The 15919-nt window shown below is 31.5% G+C and overlaps 2 protein-coding genes across 3 annotated transcripts; both read right to left on the reverse strand.

The window, feature by feature from the left end:
- Window positions 1–57: 57 nt before the first annotated feature.
- MAG1 (Calcineurin-like metallo-phosphoesterase superfamily protein) lies at window positions 58–3506 on the reverse strand. 2 transcript variants are annotated; one of them, XM_011088920.3, is made up of 4 exons: window positions 3352–3506; window positions 2676–2874; window positions 780–917; window positions 58–604 (listed from the first exon to the last, which is right to left on the reverse strand). In XM_011088920.3, exons 2-4 carry the CDS (start codon window positions 2805–2807, stop codon window positions 308–310), a joined length of 567 nt encoding a protein of 188 aa, XP_011087222.1. In that variant the 5' UTR covers window positions 2808–2874; window positions 3352–3506; the 3' UTR covers window positions 58–307. The 2 variants fall into 2 exon arrangements, with proteins under 2 accessions (XP_011087222.1, XP_011087221.1); XM_011088919.3 differs by having other exon boundaries at window positions 3335–3492.
- Window positions 3507–4635: 1129 nt separating this feature from the next.
- On the reverse strand, window positions 4636–6070 carry LOC105168775 (transcription factor PRE3). The gene is made up of 2 exons (XM_011088922.3): window positions 5656–6070; window positions 4636–4963 (listed from the first exon to the last, which is right to left on the reverse strand). The coding sequence occupies exons 1-2, from the start codon at window positions 5779–5781 to the stop codon at window positions 4814–4816; spliced, it is 276 nt and encodes a 91-aa protein (XP_011087224.1). The 5' UTR covers window positions 5782–6070; the 3' UTR covers window positions 4636–4813.
- Window positions 6071–15919: the final 9849 nt, after the last annotated feature.

A 15919-nucleotide genomic window follows, 5' to 3' on the forward strand; every position in this document is an offset into this window, starting at 1 on the left:
TATATATAAATTTTTCTATAATTAAGAAAGGAAATATTAAAATAAAGCGGAGAAATATTTTCGTTAAGTCATGTTTTTTTCTCATTTTCTCAATTTCCCATCTTCATTTCACACCATAGCATTTCCACCAGCAGGTGGATGGTATTATCACAACCCCCCCCCCCCCCCCCCCAAAAAAAAAAAAAGAAAAGAAAAGAAAAAAAATCCCACATGAAGTCTATGTTGTACAATGTCAACCAAAAAACAGAAGGAAAAACCGAAATCCAAGATAAACACATCCACCAGTACATCATCCATGATCAGTAGGTTAAGCTGTTGCTGTTGTTGTCTTCTTAAAATCAATCTTGTCGACCTTCACCTCTCCGTCAATGAGTTCATAAACATAGACCACAACACGTAAACCATCGATGTCCATGAGAACAAAGCTCGGGTTGACATCATAGGTGATGCTGCTGAAGGCACCAGTGGCTGACCCGGGATTTATAACGACCCCAGCTTCATGTTTGTAAGCAGTAAACTGGTGTGTATGGCCAGTCACAAGAATATCGACGTCCAGCTGCCTCTGGAGCATGGCCAACGAGTCCAAGTCGCCCCATGGAATAACCTTTAGGAAAAGTTTATAACAAGAGAATGAGCATCAATGTGACCGCTATGAGGACAAGTAAAGGAAAATGTTTTAGCAATGTTCTAAGTATGAGGAAACCAATCATCAATGCGCCAAATATAAGGCGCCCAAGTTTTTCAGGAGAAAATATCAGAAAAAAAGAATGAGAACACACCTGATGTCCATGGCATACACCAAGCTTAAACTGACCAATTGTTAATGTTTTGGTCTCTGGATAACGCGTCTCCTCATCATATTCACCACGAGTGATGTGTAAGTCGGGACAAACAGTTTTCAAGTAGTCATGAACCTCCTGCGAGTATAAAGTCGATAAGGTATAATAATTCCAAAAGTAGTCGTTTCCCAGGTCAGTCTAGACGTCAGAGTCCCAAAAAGTACCCAAATTACTAGTACAATATGTACCAATAAAAGAAGCATACAACACAAAAGTTAAAATTTGTACAAGACTGATGATTTCAAGCTGTAGTCTGTCGTATTACATACTGAAATCACACTTTCAAACAAATGCATTTCTGGACTTCTTGGATGTTGTGATCATGCCGAACTGTGGTTCAATATATTACTTACTCCACTTTCCCCCATCAAAGAATGCTCTACTAACTCTTCTTTCACAAGAATATTTAAAATTTTACACAGTAATTTTTCCCACTTCAATTTGTTGGGATAACTGATAAGTTTTGATGATTAGCCCCTGCAGCAGACTTGATAATACATGTACAACTAGCAACGCAGAAACCACATTATGACACACATCAGCAAGTAGTTTAAAACTTGGCAGCTGATCAGGAATCAAGGCAACAGTACTTATCTGCTTTGAACAATTTACTTAGGAGAAGATCAGGCAATTGTTTGACCTGCACCCTGCCGGTCAACTGAAAAAGAAGTGTAAGGGACAGATGAAGAAGGCCTCAGGAGGAATTTTCAGCATTTAGATTCCACTCTTGAGTTATAGGATCACAATGGCCCCCATAAGACCTATAAGGAATTTAAACTGCCTGATAAATCATAAAACTGCAGCATGTTCAGATCACTGACCATGACATGTAGACGCACTTAGGTTTCAGAGATTGAGAAGAGATTTACCAATAAGGTTGATATGATGATTAAGTACTTCAAAGTTGAATATGGAGAACTGAAATTTTGTTTGATGGGATTCTGATGGTGAACTCCAGGTAATGCAACAAATGTAAGGATTCAATTGTGTCGTAGATGGAGGCCCAAGGGGAGTAGAAAGGTCTTTACTAAGGACCGTAAGAAGAGTGTCAAATAATAAGAATGGGTTAATTCAGCACCACATGTTCTTAACGGCAATTGCACGGCAGAGTGTGTTAGGATTTTTCAATATTTATTGGCAAATAATGCATAAATGACACTTTCTCCACCTCAAACTTTAAAGTTAAGGACCAGCACCATAATGAGTATGAACAAACAATAACTTGAGAATAACATGCAAGGTACAAAGAAGAAAAGGGCAATCGGATCAGTGACGATGAGAATTCAATGCAGTCAATAAGTTCATAGACACAATGGACTTCCACCACCTATTTTCACGGATATTACAACAGAAGCTGAAGTTTAAGGGGAGCTATTGTTCAAATGCTACATCCAAGTGTATTAACTATTACATAATCCATTTCCCAGAACACCAGCAGTATTCTGTGACCATCCAGTAACCCATCCACAAATACCTTTTCAAGAAGAAATTGGTCTTTCTTATCATGGTATTTAAACTGCACCTATAGCAAACTAACAAGAAACCACTTTTGTAGTTTAAAACAAGCCCCTTGAACATCGAGATGTCAATTCTAGTCTTAAAGATGCAATGGAAAAGAACAAGTACTTCTATAAATAAAGCACCAACCCTAATTACTCCAAAAACTAATATATACTACTACATTAGTGCAAGCTAAATATAGATAAACCATCAAGCTGCAAAACCACAATCCAGTGAAAACAGCATCAAGTTTACAGCAGAGCTATATTCCATGGACAGATTTTCTCCAGCATAAAATACTCCCTGAAACTTTTCATCAAAGAACATAATACTTACTTTCGTACATAAGTTGCCCGTGCAAATGACGTGCTGGATCTTTCCTGGAACGAGCATGGACTTGAACTTGGCTGGCAGATCCGGCGCCCTATGTGGTATGTGTAAATCACCCAATGCTAGTACTAGCACCATCTCTAACCACTTGAGTAATCAAAATTCAACCTTTCTTCCTGGAAGTCCTCAATACAACTCAAAAATTCTGCAACCCAAAGTTCAGAGTTGAGCAAAGAATTTGCCTACATATAACATGTGAAATTTCCATCCATATAATACTAAAAACTATACAGAAACACATAAAATTAGAGATAAATGGGCTTCCAGGAATTTTTATCAATGATCACCCCTAGTATTACATTCTTTAAGCAAAACTCGGAATCTGCGAGAAAGGGGGCAAAAAGAACACAAAAATCCGAAACGCCTGAAAGGAGGATAAACGAGTAAAATTGTACAGTAAATGTAATACTTAAAAATGAGTTCGTTTCTATACCACGTCTTTGTGTGATCATCGTTCGAAAATTCTCCAGGTTTAAATGAGAACCCAATTTATGAAATGCCGACAAGATCAACATAATCAACCAGAAGTATTTTCAAGAAATCAATCAATCAAATTTAGGTACGCAATGAAACATTAGAAGTACTCCAAGCTATCACATTAGTACCTGTGCCTCTGATCTACCTGAAATTTTTCCCCTTTTACATCAGAACGGGAAGCGCATACAGATCAAACCCTTCTCGTTGACGCTCTTCAGCGTGCTATTGTTTTGCAGTAATGCAGACGACAACGATGTCGTTTTGCTCGATTGTTTCCCTTCCAAAATGCGGCTGAAAAGCGTGTTGGAATCATAAAGTTGTCAGTCACTAGATTTTAGGGCCTAAAAGTGTTATTACTTCTTCCCAGTTCATTACAGCTAAGCCATAAGCACGATTTACTTTCAAGTTTCAACAATTCTTCGAAATTGGGCTTTATGATTAAGCCATACAATAGTAGGCCCATGTATATGTGGGCCGATAATTACACTGTTTTATCAAAGTGTTTTGGGCGAATAATTTAATTTTTTTTATTATATTTTAAAAAAAATTAAGAAATAAATAATTAATCAAAATTGATAAAAATGAATTAACCTTAAATATGCACGAACCAAAAAATAATTTAAGATATGGTGGAAAAAAATAAGTATACTTACATATATTGTCAATTAATGATAGTTATTACACACTCCTCCTATTTAATCTCTAAAGCGAATATTATCCTCTATTTCTTCTTCTTGAGTGTCGATCGGGCTTGAAGTTTGTTCTTGAATGCAGAAGCATAATCTCCTCTAAGAAGTAATCAAAATAAAAAAAAAAACTCAAATATTTTAGTAGCTATCAATGAATAATCAATATAGAAGGTGAAGGTATTTATATTTGCACCAATTGATTGGATTTGGTATAATAAACTTTCACATTGCACCTATCATGTCATCAACTCATATCTATATATCTGTTATAATATTCCTTAATTTAAAAAATATTTGTGCTTTAAATATATATATATATATACTTATATTTACAAGAACAATTTTGTTCAAATATTTAATGGAAAAAGGGTTAAGTGTTACAATTTTTAATTTATATGAGTTAAATAAGACATGATATAGTTGAAAGTGGTGAAGTCTATTGAAGCCTAAAATTTATTAAATAATCACGTTCCACAATATTTAACTTATTCCAATTTTATTCATCATTTATCTCATATCACAAAATAAACGACCCATTAGTATTAAAAATGCAAAATGTTGTCTACGTACGTTACTAAAGATGAAAAGACTGATTTACCCCTTCGATGATAATATTATCCTTATTCATATTCGGTCGGTGCATGTTACAGTACCAAATCATAGTCCAAATTGAAAGTTGTCCCTGTTAATTACCTTGTTCAGAAATCTAAAAATATTGTTATTATTCAATTATCATCAAGTACAAAAAGACTAGTTATATATAAAATGAGAAAAATACCATTCTATTACATTAATTCCTCCGTCGATAAAGACTCTAGAAACAAATAACTCGAAAAATTGCAACTAATTAGAAAAGGAAATGATAAAATTTAAAACAAAAATTATGAAAGGGAAAAGAAAAAAAAAAAAAAAAAAAAACTACTGCGTAAGTAAGCTTCGGATGAGAGCTGCTTGAGTAGTGTCTGTGTTTGCCAACAGTTCAGACAGCCTCTCACTTAAGTCATCCACCTCTCTGTGCAAGCTTCTAATGTAGTTGCATGTCTCTTGCAACACTTTGGCTGCTGACCTCTGCAAAGGTTAAAATGTATGTATGGTTTTAGCAGCTAATAATATTAATGAATATATAATTAATTATGTGAAATTTTGATAAAATGAGTATATTGGAAGCGAATATTATTTTGTCTATAATTTTATTTATATTTAAAGATATATTTAGTTGTAATTATGTTTTATGCACATGTATTGAGTGTGATTCCACTATTATATTATTTAAAAAATTATAGGAAGGACAGATACACACATGGGGAGGGGGGGGGGGGGTTTGAAGGGTACTTTAATGAGAGTGTTTATGATGATAAAGATTGAAAGGAATCTTAAGTTTTATATTAGGATCACACAATTCCAAGGTCATCTTCAAAACCTGAAAACTTTAAAGCGTTGGGTGTTGTGATCGTATTAAAAATTAAATTAAATATCAGGGATATGCACGTAAAAGAAAAAAAAAAGAAAGAAAAATTATGCTCACACTTATATATTACATTTGAAAGAATCTTTTTTTGTTTTCTGGGCTGTAATTTCAAGAAATCTACAATGTATTTAGTGAAAGGTTCAGTCGATGTTGAGATAATTACGCAGTCAGATGGTGCGGAATTTTATGCTAATTATTTATTTTCTTATTAAAGTTTGATCAGGCTCTATATAAAATACAAAATGCGAGAGCTAATTATTGAGAAAATTAACCTTAAATCAAATGTACGTACCTTGTCCGAGCGCCTATTGTGCATCTCAGGAAGAAGCTGCTGCAACTTGGAGACGAGTTCGTTGATTTGATCATCGGTGATTCTTGCAGATCCGGACTGTCTTGATCGTGACCTTCGGGTAGACATGGTATATATATATATATATATATCTATGTAATGGATTATGTGAAAAAACTAAGATACAAAATCTAGGTAGAAGATGAGGCTCTATATGTACTATGTTGCAAGAAGACTGTGTAACTAATTAGTGAAAATGTATAGAAAGGGATACAGATATAGGCAGAGTTATAGAGTTAAATGTGAAGGAGGTTTTTGAAAAGGAGAAGATGGGAGTGACAAGAAGACACAATACTAGGTTTCCAGTGGTGTTTTGGAGTTTGGAGTGAAGAAGACAACTGCATGAGAGTGTGAAATGGGAATGCTTGGCTTTAAATAGGGTTTTGGAGTGGGGTGGGGTGGGTCAATAGAGATCTTCTATCATATTTGGGAAAAATACTTTTTTAATCCCATAAAATAAGTACAGAATTTCTTTGTTACCACAACTATGGTATGTAACGCTTTTAGTTTCATTAAACATAAAATCACGTCTTTTTAGTTTCAAAATATATGATTTGAGCTTTTTAGTCCTAAAATTACAATGTCTTTTAGTCCTGTCCCAAACAACTCCTTTTTAGTCTCAAAATCACAACAAATATGATTTTTTGGACTAAAAATACATGATTATGAGTTTTATGGGACTAAAAGCGGTACCTGCCATAATTGTGGTACCAAAATAAATTTTGCTCTTATTTTATGGGATTAAAAAAATATTTTATCCATCATATTTTAATACCATAATCCTAGTATGTGATTGATATACATCTCTTTTTTACTAATTAAAATATATAATTAAATTAAATTATAAGTCAAAAATAAAAATTCATCATACATATATTCTATGTATTAAAGTGGAACACCCGTCGCCCAAATTGGATTTTCAATTCATATTGCGTCTTCTATTTTCTTTAGCATATACATGCTATATATATAAATATTATGTCATTTATTTTATTTAAAAAAAAAATTATACACATCGCATGTATATATATACATATATATAAAATAAAAATAAGATGTTGGAATTTTAGTTCCAATAATTAAGTTTTAGGCGATGAAAAATGAACGTTAAATATGCAAAATCAACTCCTTTTATCTCGAACTGTTCCAATTAGCCACGCACTTCACATCAAATACTAAAAACATATTTTCAATAAATACTTATTCAAATAAAGCTATAAATTACTGTAACTATATTTAGTTGTTGAATTTTTAATTGAGAAAAAACATATTTTCGTCACTTGAAATAATAGTTTTTGAAGCACTATCCCTTGACACCATCAATTTTTCCATTTAAATTCAAGAATTAATCAACCAAATTTAGTAATTTTTCTAGTCAAAATAACATGTTATTTTCCTCAAAAGGGAAATCCCGCGTCTTTGTTACGGATCGAACAGCAAAGGAGAGTATTTCTATAACATGGTAATGTCTGCAATACTGCAGTGAGGTCATGACTAGTAATTAATGGTGGAACTGAATCCCTAGCTCTTATCTCTTGATGACTGCTCCCCCATTTTCATTGGCTATGGTCCTATTATTTTTGTCAAAGACTTGTCACTTGGTACGGTTTTAAATAAATCGAGTCTAATTTTTTTTAATAATGTGCACTATTTTACGTCATTTAATACATTTAAATTCAAATTCAATAAATAATACAAATTGACGATTGTGTTCAAATGTGATAAAGAATTAACAACAAATTAATATAAAAGTAAACATACACGTACCTACATTAACAACAAATCAGCAATGAACATTTGGTGTTCGTCGTAATATTTTTTATTAGTTTTTTTTCTTCAATGAACAATGTTTATGGCTGAACTTGAATACTGTCTTGTAAAACCTATGGTTTCTGTTTGTCTAGAAGTGATCTACTGTAAAATTTACGGTTCGTGCATGACTGATATTATAAGTGATTTACTATACAACATAAGTAAACTACAGTAAAATTTATCGGATTGAATTTTCTGTTGCAAATTTTATTCTATCTTCTACTCCATTCAACATATATTAACACGTCATGTGTATAAAATCTTTTCTTAAATAAGTACATGATGTTATCTTTATGCACTTGGTGTGTATATATTAAATGGACTAAAAGAGGGAATAAGGTTTGCAATAGAAATCTAATCCAAAAATTTATGGTTTGCACATGTGAATTTAAAGTTTGCAATATAATATTTATGATTTTTGACGGACCAGAAGTGATTTTGGTACGCTATATAAAATTTATGGGTTTATTGTAATTTATCCCACTGTGATATTGTAAATGAGCAAATTATCCCCTTATGAAAAAAAATAACAATTTACCCTCCTGTTTAGGGAGGTAAATAGCTTAATTTTAGAAAATACAGGGAGTTAAATTGCTGCATTTTAAAAGATGCAGAGAGAGAATTGCTAACTTTTGCATATTTACAATATCACAGGGAGCTAAATTGCATTTTTCCCTCAAATTTACTCCAAATTTTATGGTCTGTGAAGGACTAGAAGTGATTTACTGATGGTTGTTTGCAACAAAATTCCAGTCCACGAAATCCGTAGCAAACTGCTGACATAAATTTTCCTTCGCAAACATAGTTCCTCACAAAACTTGAGTATTTTTTCTCGTGTTATCGATATTAATTATAAGAAAAACAATGGCTCTTTTCACTTACAAACAGTAGTTTTTGATACTATTTCACAATTTTTTTTTTGTTGTATCAATAATATTCTTAAGTTAGTTTTCTGTTTTTGTTTTTCGAATTGTAACGAGTTGATTTATACATTTTATTTTTATTTATAATATATTTTAAAATATAAAAAATTATTGATTATATGCAGACAAAAATAACGTGTCACGATGTTAGTATATCAATGAATTAAGTGAATAAATTTAAACAAGCCAAGCTAGAAGAAACAAGGAAAGATGAAAAAGAAAAATCACTATCTGAGACGTTGATGCATATAGTAATTAGTACTGTAACACCAATGTTATGATTTAAGATCTGCTAAAATTATTACCGGACAAACAATAAAATATTAAAAAGGAAAAAGTAGACATATGTATGTGTGTATGCAAGTGTGTCTAGTGATTGGGTCTGGGATATCATAACAAGTTTGAAATTACGGTTTTGAGTCTTATTAAACGTGTGAATATTTGTTTCACTATATGCAAATGTATTGTAAATTGTTTAATTGCCCGTAATTATAAATTTTATTAACGTACGTATAGATTGAATTGATTTATTGTTCAGTTAGTTAATTTATTAAAATATTAATATAATCATGTAATTACCGCTTCTATAAAGAGACTCAAAGGCTCGAAAAAAAACACTAAATTCTCAAAATCATGAAAAAATAATTGCGTTTTTGTTAATCGAGATTAGGCGTCTACCTATTTGTTGATATTACATGATCAAAAGTGATCAACAGGAAGAGGCTAAAAGGAATCTCATGATCAACGAAATAAGTTAAAATTATCCTGCATATCTGCATATTTTAATCATAATTCCACCTGGAATTATTAAAATATATATTATCATATTTAAACTTTGATTCATCATTTAAAAATTCAAAAAGCCTGATTTCTAAGTTGGCAAATTAACATGGTATGCTGCTAATGTACTATTTCTGATAATTTTATTCAAATATTGGTGAGGCTGATTATTTATTTTTTTTTAAAATTTCTACTATAATATTAATTTCTTAAGCAGAAGTGAGCTATTGTACATGCATAAACACGTGCATTGAAGGCATCCAATGGTTATAGGGTATGAGATTCCAATAATTGAAAGATAATTTGACTATGTAATTGGAGGCAGTTAATTATTGGTCAAAATTACCTCACTCTTTTTCAATTGTATTCAAATCCCAATATCTGTATTGATTTCAGCAAGTTAATTAAACTATTCTTTTTATTGGGATTTTCATTTGATGATGGATTTTTTTCTTTTTCTTTTCTGCTCTCTTCTTCCTGGTTGAGGTTGAAGAATGGTCAAGAAACAGGGTTTCAACGCTCTCAAATAAATATATTTATCAGTTTATTATTAAAAATAAATAAAAATAATAACATTTTTAATATATTATTTATTTAAATTAAATTGATTTAGACCAAACTTTATAAATACGTACCTCTGTAATAATTTTTTGCTGGTTATTGGTAAAATTATGGATGAAAGCAAGCTCTTTGTATTCTTCTTCTTAAAATAGTTACTCCCTCTCATCTAATCTCTATTTGAGGAAAAAAAAATAAAAGAAAAGAAAAGAAAGAATTAACAAACGAAAAGAACCCAATAATAAAAGCTTCAAGAAACCAAAAAAAAAAAAAGAATTGGCATGTGAACTTGATCTAATATTATATTTTGACTCAATTTTTACATATTTAAATTTGTGGAATATTGCGGGAAATGCAAAGGGCGCTCAGGTGGGAGGTTGGGCTGACCCCTCGAGAAACTCTTGATATACATTTAATTCAACTTTTCGATACTTTTCTAATTTAATAAAATTTGAAAACATGTTAAATATATAATTGATGAGTGATTATCTATCACAATATTTTAAATATGAGAAACTTGAAAAATAATAGATTTTTCTTCTCCTTTGGGCACGTACTTCAATTCTTTCTTATAATTTCTTAATAGAAAAGATAAAAGAAATTAACATCAAATGTGATAGAGTTTAATCAAAAGAAAAATAATTACTTTTAAAAAGGTAATTTACAATAAAAAGAGAAACTTGCATATTCTCTAGGAAAAGAAGAGGCAATATTCCTTTCCTAATATAACCATACGAACACAATTAAATTAATTTAAAGTTTCATAAATCTCAAATATAGAATATACACGCATGCATAGGGAAAAAATATTTCATTTTTAAATAAAGGTGTTAATTTTTTTCTTTAAATAGTATGTTCGATTGATTGTTCCTCATTTAATTTCCTCGTCATTTTAAGTATTTCTACAAAAAAAAACAGTGCTTGATCGATTGATTAAGTTAACCAAGAACTTCTAAAGAAATATTCATCCGATATCTCAAGTGGTAATATAAAAATTCTAACCTACATATTTATAACCTTACAAAATAAAGAACCCTAATCTAAATAAGAAAAATGTCAATTTAAACTAAAAAATAAATCATAACTAACACAAATTAAGATATTAAACAAATAAAATATGATGATCTCATATAAAATTAGAGATGGTCAGTTGCAAACAAGTCTAACATGGTCCCATCATTAACCACTCTAATTAATTTCTAATTCATGTAAGAATTATTTAATGCATTCATCCTAACAACCCTAGTGATCTCCTTGTCCCAACAATCTTTTTAACCTCACTGAAATCAGTCAATCGATAGCCCTCATTATCACTTTCAATTCTCTCTCTCTCTCTCTCTCTCTCTCTCTCTCATACATACATATATATATATATATGAATTAAATAGTAGAATAAATAAAAAAGAAGTAAAAAAATCCTGCAGGGGGGAGGATTAAATAAAAATTAGAGATTGGTCAGCGTGCATCCCGGGGCACATGACTTGGATCCAATGGACAGCCAAGACCCCTATTTTTATTTGTTTTTATTTCAAATGGAATAGGACTATTTTATGGGACAGTTTTTGAGAGTCCAAGAAAGATATTTGCTAATCTTCCTAAGCATATGCTGCGCACTCATCACTCTCTTTTTTTATTCTTTTGTTAAGACGTTTTGGTCTGTTTTACGACACTTATCATTATTTTATACTAAGTCAGTCAGATTTTTTCCCTGTCTGATCAGCTCAGTATTAAATTTCTCGTGCTTTGATGGTCGGTGAAGGAGCTGTTAGAAACCCTAGAAAAATTAGCATAAATTAGAGTTTAACTGCCAATGTAAACCGTCGACGTTACCGACCACACATGTTGGTGTTTTGGATAGAAATGATTAATTCGAAAAATTACATTTTACGTCCCTGAAATTATGAAATATTTTTTATTTTATCATACTGTATTATAACTCAAAAAATTTTATAATTTTCATCCCAAGTCAATTTTTTCGCTATTTTTTTTTTTACGTAATAAGCTTGGGCTAGTCTCATGCTTCGTTAATTACATGGTTGAGCTAATAGAGCATGTGATTGGCAAGTGCAAATTTCGTCAAAAAATTAATAGACCGTTGACTTGGGATGAAAACAGCAAATCTTGTTAAGGTAAAGGCAATATATGCAATGTGCTGAGGTAAAAAATACTGGGATCAAAATCGAAAATGACTCAAGCTATGGGAGGTAAAATACAATATTTTTTATTAAGTTAGGTACCATTCATTGCATTTAATTAATTAAAACAGATGATAATGTTTAAGATTTAATTAGGGTGCCAATACTTTATTTTCATAAAAATATAAGTGTATTAGTTATTAAGTAACTTTTTTTTAAAAAAAATAAATGCAAAAACATAGCGGAGTGTAAACAATTCTAGAATCAGAAGGAAGGAGTATATATGATCAGTAATTACATTAATTTTTAGAAGTTAATTAACCCTATAAAATAAAGAAAAGAGATCACGATGACTGCATATTTCTCATCAAGTTGCCGAAGAAAACTCATACTTAACTGTACTATGATTTATTGTACGTCGGAATCCAAAGCAAATACCTCTCTCTCTCATGTGCATGTCTTTCCAAATTTTCATATAACCTAATACTATATATATATATTAAATTTTCTGAAAACACTAATTAATTATAGAGTATATAAATTCGAAAATTGAATATAATAAAATAGTACAGGAAATATTCCTTCTATGGGATTTGAATATGAAATTAATAGGTTGGCAGTTGAAGGGATTTGGAGGGTGGAACCAAGTAGAAGAGAGTTGAGAGAAAAACCACTGCAGTTGCATGTGCTGGACTTTAATTCGTCAGCATCTTCACTACTTCTCTACTTTCAGAGTAGCTAAAATCAAATAAATTGCTCCTTGTACGTAGAGGGCTTTTGCTATCATCATTAATACTCTACTTCCGGACAAAATTATGACTTCTCTTCCAGGTTGCTTCATCCCCCTCTACACTCCTACTCTTTTCTGGCTACAAGAGCAGGGAAATAAGGGTGACACCCAACAGATTCGTTTAAAAAAAAAATTACATCTATATTATATGTGTCGATTAGAAGTCCTAAAGTTGATTTAGTATTGCTAATAATTAAGATATAAACCACATGGGAATCAAGCACACGGGTCAAGATGCACGTTTTAGTTTCATCAAACACATTGACGAGGATTTTAGATCACGTATAACAACAGTCGACTTTCACCCTTAAGCCACAACGATTGATTGTCCACTCTACATTCTACAATTTACTAGAAAAGGTGTCTAGTTATTTTGTTAAAAGTGTTATAGAGGATTATCATCTCAAAATGTTATAGCGGATTATCGCAATATTATCATCACAAATGAAATATATAAAGCCGTCGATTTATAAGATTAAGAAAAATTAAAAGTATCTGCCATGCCAACTTGAATAAACAAATCCAACGTAAAAGTCGTCGCAATAGTTCGACAATCTCTCGTCGTGAATGCAACATCGCAATAGAAGTGTAAAAGAACCAATGAAACTTTATAGTGAAGCCATCGCTAAATGCTGTCTCAAATTTCTTCACATACATAAGCAAACATTTCCCACAATACCTAGAAAAAAAATCTTATCCAAATTAACTTTGGTCAAGTTATATTAATTACAGAGCAAGTGTGATACGATTATCACGTGATTAGTCACTCTCTTTGAACTGTATACCAATCACAAGACAAATCTATTTCATTTGTATATAATTTGTTAAAGTTACAGCCAATTCAATTTGAATTAAAATTTCCTCCACACCTAGCTAATTCACATCAAAATTTCTACCAAACTGATATAAAATGACACGCAAACAGAGTAGCCATTGGAATTCTCAATCAGTACCTCTTGGTACATATGAATCGTGTCATCATATTCGTCGCAAATGGCCATGTACATTTTAAACATAATTAATGACGGATGAGCATGTTTGTCGAAATATATTGAGAAAGAGTTTTTAAATATTGACATAATTTCATAATATCACATATAATCGTTTCACTCAAAAAAAAAAAAAAAATAGAAAAAAGATATCACGTAAGACCCCCACAGATTAGTTACCAAGTTGCAATTACATTCCACTTGTAGTTGGCCAACTTGACATAGTTTGGGTTCAGGCATTCTAAAAAAGGATTGGTGGCTGCAAATCTTGTACGCAGAGCTGTTTCCGGAATTTAATACCATCAACTGGGAGAATGCCTCGTACGTGGAAACATTCACCTCATTTATTCCCTTAACCAAGACAATCTTCCTGCCTAAAATATGCACATTTGCACAATCATTTCTTGCAAGTGGATGGTAAAAAATATCGAATCGATCAATTTGGATCTAGGGTTTATTGTCTTGAAAGATTGAACAAAATTAGATTTAATAATTAGGGTTTTTGGCTCTACGGGTTCAAGAATGTGTAGATGGTACCATGATTGATTTGTAGTTTAATGAAATCTAGAAGTTTCTTACTTGTTTTCAAGGGGTAGGCTGAAGTGTTGTGTTCTCTTCCGTTTTTTACTTTTATATTGTGTGAATTGTGATGATTGCAGGTTTCATGCTATTATGATATAGAGTATCATTACATCAATATTTTTTAACATTATATTTAATCATACAAATATTTTTTATTCTTTAGGAAAAATTATAGGTGTACCCCTTGAGAGTCTGATAGTGCAATGTATTTTAGAGGCAAGAAAAATACTTTTTTAATCCCATAAAACAAGGTTTTAGTACCACAACTTTGACAGATGTCGCTTTTAGTCTCATAAAACTCATAATCACGTATTTTTAGTCTAAAAAAATTATGTGCATTTTGTGGTTTTGGAACTAAAAAGACATTGTAATTTCGGGACTAAAAAGGCCCAAAATCACATTTTTGGAACTAAAAAAACATGATTTTGAATTTTATGGGACTAAAAGCGTTACCTGTCATAATTGTAGTATAAAAACAATCTACTCTTATTTTATAAGATTAAAAAAATATTTTTTCCTTTAGAGAGTGTTTTGAGTAAAATTTTACAACTGAATAGGAACACCGTAGTTGTAATTTCACAAAAAGTAAAAAGTCTTGGTATATTTGCACCTGACTTCAGACATATAGCAGTGTTGAATATTTGAATGTTATTCTGATTGTCACTCAAATTAATTGAATACTTCAAACATTAACTTGATAAAAGATTAAGCTTTATTAATTAATTTCTCATCTTTTAAAAAGACCGTAATAACAGTGTGTCGTTCTTCTCTTGCATGAGAGTCCTCTCTTCTCTCGTATTAGAGTTTTCCACATTCCTCTTGTCGGAGTTTTTGTCTGAATAGCCATCTTTCCGGTGGGACCAGGATTGGACACATCATGGACAACTTTACTCTTGCTTGTGTTTTTGCTCTTTCCTGTCTTTGTCTTTCTCTTTAATTGGTTTTGGATCCATTCTTATTGTATCTTAGATTTCTGTCATTATTATCTTTCCTGATTTCTTTGATATTATTTTGGCTAAGTTTTCTAGGTGGTTTCGTTTTCAGTGTATGTTGGCTCGGATAGGGATTAATGTAGAACGAATTATCTTTGTATTACATTCTGCCTTTGATGCCATACTGTTTTGTTCATTTTAGCCTTGTGGCACAGGAAATTACAAATCTAAGCTTTGATCTGAATCTCACTGAGGAGGAAGAAACAGATGTGCGGAAAAAAGAAAAGCATAATAGACTTATGTTACTAGGGTATGGTTCTTACTGGGCCATCATACAATTTTGAGGCATCGAAAGGACCAATGCTGAATCCAGATAGAGAGATGAAGATTTCAGACAACAGGTTCTTAATAATTTTTTTCACATCCAGGGAATCTACTAAGGGCTTACTCTTTGTAAGGAGGTGAATCAAACTTGTCTTATTCTTACCATAAGAAAATGACAAATTGAACTTTGCCTTCAAAGAAGTCTATAGATAAAGGGTTTTGGTTGCAAACTTGCAATACAACATACTATTATTCTCTCTTGCTCTTCTCCAACTTTTCAAAGAGAAACAAGTTGTCTTTTTTTCTCCATTGATCAATTGTTTATCTATTATAATCCTGTGATGCCTACTAACATAGGATTAAAGGATATTCCACCATAAGT

Source organism: Sesamum indicum, linkage group LG8, assembly GCF_026168435.1.
Source record: "Sesamum indicum cultivar Baizhima isolate 11 linkage group LG8, ASM2616843v1, whole genome shotgun sequence".
NCBI classification, from domain to species: Eukaryota; Viridiplantae; Streptophyta; class Magnoliopsida; order Lamiales; family Pedaliaceae; genus Sesamum; species Sesamum indicum.